Below are 15,000 nucleotides of genomic sequence, written 5' to 3'. Positions count from 1 at the left end.
TCTTCTTCTTCTTCTTTTTTTTTTTTTTTTTTTTTTTTTTTTTTTGGGGGGGGGTAAGTAGGACGTTAGTAGTTCCTGTTGTTCTGACGTTTCTCTCTTTTCTGTATATATTTTTTTCTTTTGTTTTTCCTGTTTTTTTTTCTTCTTTTTCTGAGATTTTCTTTCGTTCTTTAGATTTGAGTTTTTTTTTTTCTTTTTTATCTCTGCCTTTGTTTCACGGTCTTTCTCTTTTTGTCTTTCCCACGCCCCACTCTCTCTCTTTTACTTTTCTCGCTCTTTCTTTCTCTTTTAGTCCTCTCTCTTCACATCCTTTCTCTCTCTCTCTCTTTCTCTTTGTTTCTCTATCACATTCTTTATCTTTCTTTTTGTCTTTCTCCCATCTCTCTCTCTCTCTCCCTCTTTCTCTTTTTCTCATTTTCTCCTTCCCTTTCTTCAATTGAGCAGCCCCCCCCCCCCCGAGAAAAAAATAAAGATAAATTGATACGTTTTTTGGTCATTTGGGGTTTTAATTAGAAAATAAAACGACTAAACTTCAGAGTATAAAAGGTTTCTAATGATTTAAAAATTACAAAAGAAAAAAAAAAAAATAGAAATTGACTCGTGAGACATTTAAGATGAAAGAAGAATTGCTGAAGGAAGTGTCATCTATCAATAAATATTATCAATTAGTGACGCTTTCCGGGTGTCAAGAGAGATTTTTGGATTCTTGTGGGGAAACTGTCACTCGATTTCCATTAGAGAAGAACAGTATTTCTTTTATGATTTTCTATGGTGCCATTTAGGAGGGTGTTTTTTTTTTTTTTTTTTTTTTTAGAATATATTAGGGAAATTGTATCAAAACTTGTGTCTGTGTTTGAGCAAAAGGGTGGAAATAGCAGTGAAAGAATTGTTGTATTTACATTCACGTTGGATGAAAAAGAATGTCCGATTCTAAGCATTCTTGAAAGGTATTAATTTCTCAGGTAGTTTTTCCATTGAGGATATTATGACACATGTAAGAACGGTATGAATGAAAATGAACAACTCCACAATGCAGAAATCACAACTAACAATCCATCAAAATCACGTAAGAAGATCCGAATCACCAAAGAAACATCACCAATCCCCATTCACAATTTTATTTTTTCATTTCTACACATACACACACACAATCACACATCCCCTCCATTCAGGACCTAACCTAACCTAACCACCTCATCTCCTCTCACACAGAATGCGGTATCAGTCGCTTTAACAAGCACAGACAACCTCGTCCATTAAACCAAGACGCCACAGCCTATGGAGACAGCGGGGGAGACCCTTGGAACAACAACAATGACGACAGAAACAACGACAACAACTTCTCGCAACGACTACGGACGAACAACAGAATGATGGTCTTTGAAGATACGTCGACCGGTCGCATTGTCGGGGGCAAGGAGAGCGTGCCCGGAGCATGGCCGTGGCAGGTTAGAGGGTTGTTCGTATGTGTGTTTGTGTTTGTGTTTGTGTGTGTGTGTATGTAAGTGTTTGTGTGTGTGTGTGTTTGTGTGTGTGTGTGTGTGTTTGTGCGTGTGTGTTTTTGTATGTGATCACGTGCTCCATAGCTAGGTTAAGAGGTATCTTAGTGGATAAGTAGGTCGGTAGATAGAGAGAGTGAGATGGAGATGTTACAGACATCATACTAACTAGACGGATAATGATAATGATAACTTAGGGTGTGGTGACAGCCTCTTGTGACTACAAGTCAGATTGTGGCTGTCTGTTTATTGTGCTTCTAAATTACCCCCTGTGTGCAAGGAATGGCCGGGGTTACCATCCACACACAGTGGGGGATTGAACCCGGGTCAGCAAGATTACCAGTCAGCAACAAACAGATAGAGAGAGAGAGAGAGAGAGAGAGAGAGAGAGAGAGAGAGAGAGAGAGAGAGAGAGAGAGAGAGACAGACAGACAGAGAGAGAGAGAGAGAGAGACAGACAGACACAGGCAGAGACAGACAACAAAACAGACAAGACAAAGAGACAGACACACACACACACACACACACACACTAACACACACAGACACTCACACAAACACACCATCCAACTCCCCAACATGTACAAGACATGTTCACCAGCCAAGCCTCTCCCCCCCAGGTTTCCCTTCAGCTGATCCATCCTCGCTGGGGTCGAATCGGGCACTGGTGTGGTGGAGTACTGGTGGACGAGCGTTGGGTGGTCACAGCCGCCCACTGCATCAACAAGTAGGTTCTGATCGAGTTAGATGTTGAAGATGAGAAGAAAGTTAGATTTAATTTCTGTTGCTTTAAGATATTTGAAGGTAGACTATGTCTTTGTGTTTCGAAGACGTTGTAAGTTGGGTTATGTCTTTGTGTCTTAGATGTGTTTAAAGTTAGATTACGTATCTGTATCTTAGATATATTTAAAGTTAGATTGTGTTTCTGTATCTTAGATTTATTTAAAGTTGGATTATGTTTCTGTATCTTAAATTCATTCAAAGTTAGATTGCATCTCTATATCTTAAGGACATTGGAAGATTTGACTTTATCTTTGTATCTAAAAAAACATTCAAAGTTAGACCTTATCACTATATCTTAAGACATTCGCTTCTGATAGAAATCTAGTAATGATTAATTATTGCCTTTAATAAAATTGCAATGATAAATCAAAGTTCATGAGGTATGCATGATTTGTTTAGTAAAAGTAAGATTATCTATGAATTTATTTTGGTAGTTATAATAATTGGAGCTTTTGGTTTGCCTTGATATTTAGATGTTAGATCTAAATATTTTACTTTTCAAAAAAAAAAAAAAAATGCTCGATTTTTTCATGAACGAAATAAATAATTCCTCAATCTCATCACTTCTGCTTATACGTATGTATGTATGGATATATATATATATGCATATATATACATATATATATTTATACATATATATATATATATATATATATATATATACATATATATATATATTATAAATATATATATGTATATATATATATATATATATATATATATATATATATATATATATATGCATATGTGTATAAATGCGTTACTGCATTCTACCATCTTTCTCACATGTATATATATGTATGTATATAACATTTTTTTTTCCCCCCAAACTTGAATCTCGTAATAATTTCCACCTCCGCTCATTCACTCATGAATCCGGGCTTACCTCCGAGCATACGGCACTTTCCTCCCGTCCATCACGATATACTGCATTGATTTCATGATCTTGCAAAGTACACGGATAATTAACAGAGCTTTAGTTTCTTTTATAATATTTCTCATGGCGGGAATAATGGAAAACCGTGAGATTTGTGGGAGTGAAAATGAACGAAAGTTTTTCATCCTTTTTCGGTAAATGTCATTGGTTTTCGGACGGTGACACGGCAGCGGTAACAAGGAAACAATTTGTATTTGTTAAGCTATTATCCTTATTATTGTTATTATTTGTTTTTTTTTTTTGTTTTTTGTTTATTATCGTTAGTATTGTTATTTTTAGTCTGAGGTTGCATAGCATTGAACCTTAAGCTTTTAGTTGTTATTGTGTAAATCTATATCTAAGCTGCGTTTGGAAATATATTCGGAATATATTTTTTTCTTATGCCTAACGTCTTTAAGAAACAAGATCGCCTTAAGCTAATAAAAGAAAGGAGAGGAAGATTTCTTAAAAATTAATTATTATTTGTTTTATTATTATTATTATCATCATTATTATTATTTAATTCAGTGCTCTTGATATTACGATAATAATAATCCTTAGCATTTAAATTATTTTGATATTCATTATCTTGTTTTTATCTTACAGTTGTTTTACTATTGACATTATTGTCATTACTACTATTATCATTATCATTAGCACTATTATTGTAACCATTACTTTCATAATAAACCTATCATTGGCAATATCAAAGTCATCATTTATCATCACTGATATTATCATTAAGATTTCAATAATATCCTAGTTATTATCATCATCAATCTCATTATCATTATCATCACCATCATCTCTATTGCTACCATTATCATTATCACTATCGTCATTTTCACCATTCGTTTACTCTATCATAATCTTTAATATTAACCTTATCATTACTATCATCACCATTATCACACACCTCATCATAACTATTACTGGTTATAACATCATCATTGTTATGACGCTTTTTCTGTGCAATTGCAAGTTGAATAAGCAACAGTGGCTGGTGGATATCACACATACGCGAGTTCTAGGCCAGGTGTCTGGAACTTGAACGCATTCGGTAACCTGCTCACACACATACGCTCTCTCTCTCTCTCTCTTAGTCTGCAGGCTGTCTGTCTGTCTCTAGCTCTCTCTCATCTCTCTTTCTCTCTCTCTCTCTCTGTTTCCTTCCCTCTCTATCTCTCTCTCTCTCTGTTTCCTTCCCTCTCTATCTCTCTCTCTCTCTGTTTCCTTCTCTCTCTCTCTCTCTCTCTGTTTCCTTCCCTTTCTATCTTCCTCCCTCCCTTCTTCTCCCTATCTATCACACACACACACACGGACACACACACACACACACGCACACACACACACACACGCACACGCACACGCAACAACCGCCTCCCTAAGCCTGCAACATCCCTGCCATTTCGGAGAAGAACGCTACTCGGCCGACCGTAAAACTCTCTCCTTGTTTAATGTACGTCATCACATTCGTCATCACCACTCGCTCGATCGGGATGCTGAGTTTCTCTCTCATCTCCGCTGCCATTTGCCATATATATATATATATATATATATATATTTGTTATTTCATTTGTCCAAGTTTTTGTTTCTTTGTTTTTCTTTGTCACAACAGATGGTGCGTTCTGTTTCTGTGCGCATTTTTTTTTTTTTTTGCGTTGTTTCGTATATTTCTGCTTTCTTTTTTTAATTACGCTTCATCTCTATCCTTCCTCTTTATCTATTTGTTCCTTACCATCCATCGATATCCTTCCGTTTATCTGTTCTTCTTACCTTACCCTCTTCCTATCCTACTTCCCCTTACCACTATTATCTTTCTATTATTCCTTGTCATATCAAAAATCGTTGCATACTATTAATTTTATATCTAAAAAATAACCCAAAGATTATACTTATCTAGGCTGAAGACTTACTGTTACAACACTTTCGGAAAAAAGTGTATATCAATCTCCAAAATTTACCCTACACTACGCACCCGTTTTGCCTCCTAAATCTAAGAATGATGTTGATTTTTTATTTTTATTTTTATGGTTGTTTATTATCACTATATTTTGTATTCATTATGTCTTTTTTATCGTATATAGGATATCTATGTGTCTGCGCATGCTATGAAGGTGAAAGTATCTACGTCCACATATATGGTTGCTTGTTTTCAGACCCTCTTACGTATCTCTCAAAGTGGTCTTTCACTTAAAAGGTTATTCACTTATTTTTGCAAACAAAAGTGACCTTGCAAGGTGCCTATAACGAAGCTAGTTTTCCCTTTGGTCTTTTACTTCATGTCTGAATATTTCCCGGGAATCATAAGAAGAAAAAAAAAGAAAAAAAAAGAAAACAAATGCACTGGCTGGTTGATGGATGAAAGAAGCTCCTGATATTACTATTTTCAATGAAAATAATCATAAAATGTGTCAACACCGACTTATTTACAAGCCGTTAAGAATGTACCTTTGCAAACTTTCTCCTGGCATGTGGGCATCTCCCATACCTTCGTTCTCTCCCTATTTCGCTTTGTCTCCCCACCCCGGTCTTCTTTTTTTTTCTCTCTCTTACTCCCTAATTCACTCTCTCTCCCCACCTCTGCCTCTCCCTCCCTCCCTTCCTCCGTTCCCTACTCTGTCTCTCTCTCCCTCCCTGCAACCCTCCCTCTCTCCCTACCCTCCCTTCTCTCTCTTTCTCACCCCCAGTTTCACCTTCTCTCCCCACCCCTGTCTTTCCCTCCATCCCTTCCTCCGTTCCCTACTCTCTCTCCCTCCCCCCTCTCTCTCTCACTCCCAATTTCACTTTCTCTCCCCATCCCTGTCTCTCCTTCCATCCCTTCCTCTGTTCCCTACTCTCTCTCTCTCCCTCCCTTCCTCCGTTCCTTACTCTCTCTCTTTCCCTCCCTCTCTCCCTATCCCCCTCTTTCTCTCTCCACCCCTATCTCTCCCTCCCTCCCTCACTTCCTCCGTTGCCTACTCTCTCTCTCTCTCTCTCCTTTCCTTCCTTCGTTCCCTACTCTCTCTCTCTCTCTCTACCTCTCCCTATCCCCCTCTTTCTCTCTCCACCCCACCCCACCCCACCCTCTCCCCCTCACCCTAGTTGTTGCCGCATCCCTCCATTCGGGTTTCTTGACGTGCCTGTCGGGTGTCCACAGCCAGGCCTTCTCGCTTCCCTTCGGCCCACTGTGGACGGTGGTGGCGGGGCAGTGGGATCGCGGGGACGAGGAAGGACTTCGGCAGATCCTTAAGGTGGAGCGAGTCGTTGTCCATGAACGCTTCAAGGATTATAAGAATGATATAGGTGAGTTAGGGAATTGTAGTGTGTGCGTGTGTGTGACCTTTTTTTTGAAGAGATGTCTTGCGGCTTTTTTTTTTTTTTTTTTTTTTTGCTTTTGTTTTTGTCTTGTGGGACTTTTGTTTCGATTGTGCTTATCTCTTTCAGTTTGGCATTTCCCTATTTCTCTTTTTTTTTGTTTTTGTTTTGTGGGACTTTTGTTTCTATTGTGCTTATCTCTTTCAGTTTGGCATTTCCCTATTTCTCTTTTTTTGTGGGACTTTTGTTTCTATTGTGCTTATCTCTTTCAGTTTGGCATTTCCCTATTTCTCTTTTTTTGTGGGACTTTTGTTTCTATTGTGCTTATCTCTTTCTGTTTGGTATTTCCCTATATGCATTCTTAATTTCCCGAAAAGCGTTCCTCGCCGTCTGCCGCAAAGACAATCATCAAACAGGATTCAAATTAGACCAGTGCTCTTAGTTCTCATCCCATCAATATATTTTAATAGATTGTTATTCCTTTCCCATGATATCTAATTTCCTTCGACTCCTTTCGTTCTCTGATGTGTCATATGATTGACGAAACTTTCTGAATTAACTCAATGACCAAGAGAGAAGCGTCTGGCGATATTCTCATGACTTACTGACTGACGAGAAGTCTTTCTTACTTACTGAAACTCATTCTCCTGAAGCTATACGACTTACTAACACGTGGGGACAACGATGACTTATTGTGACTTATTTTGCGCTCGTAGTCTCTATTGCGGAATCAAGAAGCTTAATTCTTAGTCGATAATGTGGGTTCAAGATTCAGTATGTGGAGATTCTGAACCGATGTGGATTAGTGGAATATGTATGGTTATGGTTGACTAAGTGGGTCAAGTACACGTGTCGAGAGGAAATAAATAAAAAAAGGTTATGCTAATATGATACATTAAATACTATGACTTACCCCCAGAAGAGCTAATGAATAAAAAAGAAAAGAAAAGAAAAGAAAAGAAAAAAAACGATTTGGTCATCACACCATATGGCAAATGGTTGATGAAACAAGATCAGTTGAATAAACCGACCTCAAGTGGCTAATCAGAAGCAGCTTGACTGAAACCGACCATGGGCGGACATGGACAAGCGGACAGCCTTGTAAAGAGGATCCCAAGCTAAACGACCATTAAAGAGAGGCTGGAAGTGGAGGGGGGGGGGAGGGAGGATCCGGCCAGGCGGGAGGGACCGATGATATAAAAGCATTTCCTTGCAGCAAGGCCTTCAGCTTCACCCAGACTGCCGCTGTGTGGCAGGTCGTCCTTGGGGAAAACGACCGCTCTGAGCTCAGCGGTCACGAGGCTGTGCTCGGGGTCGTCACCGTGGTTACTCACGACGACTTCAATGACTACCAGAACGACATTGGTAAGCCTTCTAGGGTGACTGTCTGTCTCCTCTCTTCTCTCCGGCTCGGTCTGTTCTTTGTTAATGCTCTCTCTTCTTTTCCTTCCTTTCTCTTTGCTTTGTTATCTTATAAGACACTAACGCACACGCAAACACTCGCGAGATTAGCTAGTCTATTGAGGTCCTGCCGTGACTCGGCCAGAACGGCTTTGTAGTCTAAGCTCTTGCGTGTGTTTGCGTCCGCGTCCGACTCGGGCCTCACGAACTACCTGTGCCTCTGCTGTGGCTCTTACTCGGAAATCGGGGGAGGGAGGGGGGGGAGGGTGGCGAGACGCTGACAATGACCAAAGACAGTGACACTAGATCCTGACTTGACGCCTTGGCTCACTCTCCTTCTGTAAGTGTTGAGGTGCGACCCGTGGCTGTGTGAATGATCTATTAACCGCTTGTGTCTTTTCCCCTACTCCCCGCCCCCCGCCCCCCCTACACCACCCTCTCGCCCTTCCCTCACCCTCACCTCCACCAGCGTTGCTCAAGCTGCGGCCGCTGTCGCAAATGGCCTCGCCCTCACTCACGCCCATCTGCCTCCCGGACACCGTCCCGCTGCGAACTTTCTCCTTCGAGGGCATGACCTGCTACGCCACGGGCTGGGGGCGCGGCGAGGCGGCGGCGGGAGGAGGGCCGCTGCACGCGCGCCTCCAGGAGACCAAGGTACCCGTCCTGCCCACGCAAGTCTGTGGAGCGAAATATAACATAGCCGAGTACGGTTTCGCCAAGATAACGGACGCCCATCTGTGCGCAGGCGTGCTGGACGGCTCCACGGGGACCTGTGTCGTAAGTATTAGGGGAAGCAGATGGCCAGAGGGCAAGGTGCCATCGCGGCGCCTTGACATCGCTGCTGGTGGTGGTGGTGGTGGCGGGCACGCGCGCACGCAGCACCTTCTTTCACTCTTTACGCACTTGTATTTCATCTGTGTGTGTGTGTGTGTGTGTGCGCCTGTGTTTGTGGATGCGAATGAAATACCTCGATCCCGGAGTCTAGTCGTGGCCAAAGGGCGGTTACAGCGTCGGGAGGGAGGGCGCGTGGATGGCCTTCTGGTGGCCTGGGCAGCGGCAGCGGGAGGCCGGTGTTTAGTGAGGCCAAAAACCTAGTGTGGAGGGAGGCTTTAGTGTGGAAGGAGGCCCTTGGTGGAGGGCGGCCAGTCAGCGGGCTGACGTGCCGTGTGTTGCAGCCATGCTCAAGCTGAGGGAGGACGCGGTGTTCAGCGACTACGTGCAGCCCATCTGCCTCCCCGACGACGACGCGGGGCTGGACAACGAGACCTTCCTGGGCATCAAGTGCGTGGCCACGGGCTGGGGCATGCGCATCCACGGGGCGCGCCTTGAGAACCGCCTGAAGGAGGTGTGGGTGCCTGTGGTCAACAACAGCCACTGCTTCAAGATCTACGGCATGATGCACAACATCCCCGTCAAGGACTACCATGTCTGCGCTGGCTTCACCCACGGCAACGGTGGGCAGGGAACGTGCATCGTGAGTACCTCCTCTCGTGGCGCTGCGCCGACTCCGCGCCTCGCAAGTTACGGCTGCGGTGCCGGGCTCTTGTCGGACTGTAGTTGCCTTGCTTGCATTCTCTTATAAGTGCAGTGGCACTACTCTGCACATGCCATTAGTTTAAAGGAGTGTTTGTAGGATATACATATGTGTGTGTGTGTGCCCATATAGACAAACACGCATACATACATATATAGAATGTGTGTATGTTTATGTGTGTTTATGTGTGAGAATGTCGTGTTATAATCAAAAGTTCTGCTTTGCTTCAGTAATTTGCATGTTAGTATATGTACAGCATATACGATTGTGAATATAATATCATTGTACAGTCTGTATCATCAACTAACTGAACCATTACTCATGACACTGCATGACAGCAGAAGTAGAGCAAAATGAAAGAATACAAAGGTAAGGACATGCCACCCATTGTAGTAATAACCAACTGAACCGAAGCTATTTAAAGCATGCAAAGTGATATAACGCCAAACATTAGTTACAGATAAAATTTTGGTTGTGATGAAAGTTTAGAGAAGTTTAGTCTATTAAACGTATTCAGTCATGTGAGCTTTGCCTCTTAGTCTGTGATAGAGGCTCGTCCTTTTTGTCTTTCTATTGCCTCTCTACATATCTCTGTCTCTCAGTGTGCTTATACATTCATATATATATATATATATATATATATATATATATATATATATATATATATATATATATATAATTATTCATTTATTCATTCATTTATGTATCTATCTATCTATCTATCTATCTATCTATCTATCTATCTATATATATATATATATATATGTATATAAACACACACATAAACAAGCACACAAATACAGACACGCACACACAAACAAATACACAAATACACACACACACACACACACACACACACACACACACACACACACACACACACACACACACACACACTTGCACTTACACTTACTTACATTTACACTTACACACACACACACACACACGAGTGCTGGACGCCCCTCCGGCACCGGTTTCCGTCCCGTAAGTCCCTCCCTTCCCCCACACTTTTGACTTTGACAAGTTTATTGAGACAAGTGATTACGTACATCTCAAAAGGATGAGGCAACATAGGCTATCCTCACCCCAAGCATAGTCCCTCTTTGGGCTCACATATATTATACATAACCTTGCAGCTATGTCAACATGTTGAAATATATACCCCTCCCCCCCTCCCCCCACAGGGCGACTCCGGCGGGCCGCTGCAGTGCAACATGCGCGACGGCCGCTGGTACCTGGCCGGCGTCACCTCCTTCGGCTCCGGGTGCGCCAAGCCGGGCTTTCCCGACGTCTATACGAGGATCACGTACTACCTGCCGTGGATCAAGCAGCAGATGAGGATCTACAGATGATCCGGGATGCAACGGAGAGGAATCGGCGGACGGAGACGTCGTTGCAGCTGAGGTCAGGTTCTCTTTTGCAGCAACTGACGACCTGATGTATCCAGTGGTGTTACTAGGATCTCTGTTGCCAGGCCCTCTGTTGCCAGGGCCTCTGTTGCCAGGGCCTCTGTTGTCAGGGCTTCTGTTGTCAGGGCCTTTGTCGCCAGGGCCTCTGTTGCCAGGGCCTCTGCTGATAGATGGCCGCGAGTAGGAAACCAATCGCAGCCGAGTGATGCAGTCCTAATCGCCGGAGCCATTGATACACAATCACGCCGGCGATAAAACCGCAACGATCGACAGTTACCAATAAAAAAGTCAGCGTGTGCTCCCTCCCCCCACCCTTGTTGTTCTCAATCGTGAACTGCATGATTGTTGCAAACGTGCATTATCGTGATTTTCTCCCCCCCCCCCTTTGTTGTCATTAAGTCCAACGAACAGCTGTGGGATGGATGACCAATTACGTGTACTTAGGGAGAAAATGTTCATTTGTACAAATATGAACACCAAAGTGAAAGACGTCGAGCTGAAGTGCCTGAAACTATGCTCTTACGCATCGTGTGTGATGCCAAAGTGAACGAAGATGAACGATTAGTTTTATACGAAATGAGTTCACGAAGACGTGCATATACGAACCTCATATGTCGAATTATAAGACTTAAAGTGTATATAAAATGTTCATAACGCCACAACTAGTCAAATGGTAACAAATAGTAGTCGAAGGACCTCCAGTCATCACTAGTGAACAAAATGAACTTAATGATGAACGTGACAAACCCAAATAAATCATAAAAGACAAAAATTCTTCCCAGATTGCTTCGTTATTCCCTGTTATGATAACTATTATATGTATGTCATGTACGTTAGTCGCTTGATTTCGACTTTATGTTAATTTCCTATCAGTGAGTCCGCTTGTCGAATGAACATAGTGCAAATATCGATGTCATTTGAACTTCATTTGAACATTTATGTATCATCGTGAACATTTTTTTTTTTCGTTGTATCACAGTCATTGACCTCGCAGTGTTTGCTCACCACCAGTATATCATCATCAAGTTTTCCTTTGTTATTTTGAGTAAGAAAATATGAAAATAAAAGTCAAGAAAATGATTTTTGATAGAAATAAATATGGAATTTCCACTGTCTCTCTCTCTTTCCTTTTTTTGTAACGTCGCTTGATTTTTTTTTTTTGTATTATCATGATTATTATCATCATAATTATTTTCATCATCACTAGTATTATGAATAATACTTATGAATAATAATAATAATTAATGATACCAATAATCGTCATCATAATAAGGATGTAATAAGAATGATAATAGTAATGATGATAATAACAATAACAATGATAGCAATGATAATGACAATAATAAAGATAATAATAACAGTAATGATTATAATTTTAACATCAATGATGATAATAAGAGTAATAATAATTATAATGAATAATAATGATAATATTAATATATAAGAATATTAATAAAATATTTACATTTTATTAATATTAATAAAAATAATATTGAATTATGAATGTGAAGAATTACCATTGACTTCTGGAGTTTTATTTACTCTGATCATTCATTATAAAAAATTACATCTAAAATTAAGGAAACAGATAAGACAATTTTCCAATGGAGGGTATATTTCTCAGGACCTTTATGACACTTTCCTATGATACTTGACAGTCTCATGACACTTTTCCATAACACATGACAGTCTCATGACGCTTTCCTTTAACACTTGACAATCTCATAACACATTCCCATAACACTCGACAATCTCATGACACTCTCCCATGCCACTTGACACTCTCATGACCCATTCCCTTCCTACTTGACACTCTCATGATACTTGGCACTCCTACGAACAAAGATGACAATCAATAGGAGCGGGTTCCATAGTCTGTGGGCGTCCCTCTTAACCGAAGTAGATGGCGCACGGATTCCGTCCTCCGCCTTGAATGAAGTCCTTTGCCATCACCAGCTGGCCTTCGGGGTGGGTGCAGGCCACTTGCAGGCACTCGAGCTCCTGGGCACTGAGGATCCAGAACCAGGCGATGCCGCAGTGCTGGCAGGATACGTAGGTGCCGTCGTCTAGCGGAGAGAAAAGGGTGTTTGGTAGGAGGGACTGGGTTGGCTTATGCTTTTCTTCTTTCTCTCTCTCTTTCTTTCTATCTCTCTATCTATCTGTATCTCTCTCTTTTTTTTCTCTTTCTCTCTCTCCCCCCCCCCCCCCCTCTCTCTCTCTCTCTCTCTCTCTCTCTCTCTCTCTCTCTCTCTCTCTCTCTCTCTCTCTCTCTCCCTGTATCTATCTGTCTTCACTTATCTATATCTCTATCTATTCATATATTATTCATTGATCCATTTGTTCTTATTTTAGCCTATCACTTTGCCTGTCAATCTATTTTTTATGTGTGTGTGTGTATATGTGTGTGTGTGTGTGTGTGTGTGTGTGTGTGTGTATGTGTGTGTGTTCTTGTTCGTAATTATTTGTGTACGTGTGTAGAACAAGCATATATCCCTCTACCCCCCCCTCCTCCACCCTCCCTCAATCCACCACCCCCACTCCTCAACCCTCCCTCAATCCACCCCCACTCCTCCACCCTCCCACAATCCACCACCCCCACTCTTCCCCCTCCCTTCCCCACCCACTCTTCCACCTTCCCTCAATCCACCCATCCCCCCACTCCTCCCCCTCCCTCCACCCTCCCTCAATCCACCCCCCCACTCCTCCATCCTCCCTCAATCCACCGCCCCCACTCCTCCACCCTCCCTCAATCCCCCCCACTCCTGCCTCCTCCCTCAATCCACCCCCCCCCCTCCTCCCCCCTCCCTCACTCCCCCCCCCCTCCTCCACCCTCCCTCAATCCACCACCCCCACTCCTCCACCCTCCCTCAATCCACCCCCCCACTCCTCCATCCTCCCTCAATCCACCGCCCCCACTCCTCCACCCTCCCTCAATCCCCCCCACTCCTGCCTCCTCCCTCAATCCACCACCCCCACTCCTCCACCCTCCCTCAATCCACCCCCACTCCTCCATCCTCCCTCCCCCCACCGCCCCCCCCCCTCCCCCCTCCCTCACTCCCCCCCACTCCTGCCTCCTCCCTCAATCCACCACCCCCACTCCTCCACCCTCCCTCAATCCCCCCCACTCCTGCCTCCCCCCTCAATCCACCACCCCCACTGCTCCACCCTCCCTCAATCCCCCCCACTCCTGCCTCCTCCCTCAATGTGCTTATCTCTTTCAGTTTGGGATTTCCCTATTTCTCGTTTTTTTTTTTTTTGTTTTGTGGGACTTTTGTTTCTATTGTGCTTATCTCTTTCAGTTTGGCATTTCCCTATTTCTCTTTTTTTTATATGCATTCTTAATTTCCCGAAAAGCGTGCCTCGCCGTCTGCCGCAAAGACAATCTTCAAACAGGATTCAAATTAGACCAGTGCTCTTAGTTCTCATCCCATCAATATATTTTAATAGATTGTTATTCCTTTCCCATGATATCTAATTTCCTTCGACTCCTTTCGTTCTCTGATGTGTCATATGATTCACGAAACTTTCTGGATTAACTCGATGACCAAAGAGAAGCATCTGGCGATATTCTCATGACTTACTGACTGACGAGAAGTCTTACTTACTGAAACTCATTCTCCTGAAGCTATACGACTTACTAACACGTGGGGACAACGATGACTTATTGTGACTTATTTTGCGCTCGTAGTCTCTATTGCGGAATCAAGAAGCTTAATTCTTAGTCGATAATATGGATTCAAGATTCAGTATGTGGAGATTCTGAACCGATGTGGATTAGTGGAATATGTATGGTTATGGTTGACTAAGTGGGTCATGTACACGTGTCGAGAGGAAATAAATAAAAAAGGTTATGCTAATATGATACATTAAATACTATGACTTACCCCAGAAGAGCTAATGAATAAAAAAGAAAAGAAAAGAAAAGAAAAAAAACGATTTGGTCATCACACCCTTTGGCAAATGGTTGATGAAACAAGATCAGTTGAATAAACCGACCTCAAGCGGCTAATCAGAAGCAGCTTGACTGAAACCGACCATGGGCGGACATGGACAAGCGGACAGCCTTGTAAAGAGGATCCCAAGCTAAACGACCATTAAAGAGAGGCGGGAAGTGGAGGGGGGGGGGGAGGGAGGATCCGGCCAGGCGGGAGGGACCGATGAT

The 15,000-nt window shown here is 42.6% G+C and overlaps 2 protein-coding genes across 3 annotated transcripts in view; both read left to right on the top strand.

Annotated features, from left to right (window-relative positions):
• The window catches only part of LOC122265709 (chymotrypsinogen A), a 26,598-nt gene extending 14,652 nt beyond the window's left edge, over positions 1-11,946 (top strand). Inside the window, exons 2-6 of one of the 2 annotated variants that reach the window (XM_086549796.1) lie at positions 1,213-1,448; positions 2,119-2,225; positions 6,337-6,482; positions 8,365-8,672; positions 10,614-11,946. In XM_086549796.1, the coding sequence (XP_086405922.1) occupies positions 1,213-1,448; positions 2,119-2,225; positions 6,337-6,482; positions 8,365-8,672; positions 10,614-10,781 (965 nt within the window). In that variant the 3' untranslated portion in view covers positions 10,782-11,946. Of the gene's footprint in view, positions 1-1,212; positions 1,449-2,118; positions 2,226-6,336; positions 6,483-7,710; positions 7,860-8,364; positions 8,673-9,070; positions 9,370-10,613 lie in introns of both variants that reach the window. The other variant, XM_043035110.2, reaches the window with a different exon arrangement.
• Positions 11,947-14,174: 2,228 nt separating this feature from the next.
• The window catches only part of LOC147472312 (serine proteinase stubble-like), a 5,189-nt gene continuing 4,363 nt past the window's right edge, over positions 14,175-15,000 (top strand). The window contains exon 1 of the mRNA XM_086549771.1: positions 14,175-15,000. This exon is cut by the window's right edge and continues 169 nt beyond it. The gene's annotated coding sequence lies outside the window, so the exon portion shown is untranslated.

The sequence above is a fragment of the Penaeus japonicus genome, unplaced genomic scaffold, assembly GCF_977035675.1.
Source record: "Penaeus japonicus unplaced genomic scaffold, GWHDUDI00000001_assembly GWHDUDI00000002, whole genome shotgun sequence".
NCBI classification, from domain to species: domain Eukaryota; kingdom Metazoa; phylum Arthropoda; class Malacostraca; order Decapoda; family Penaeidae; genus Penaeus; species Penaeus japonicus.
This window is presented reverse-complemented; position numbering and strand designations above follow the sequence as displayed.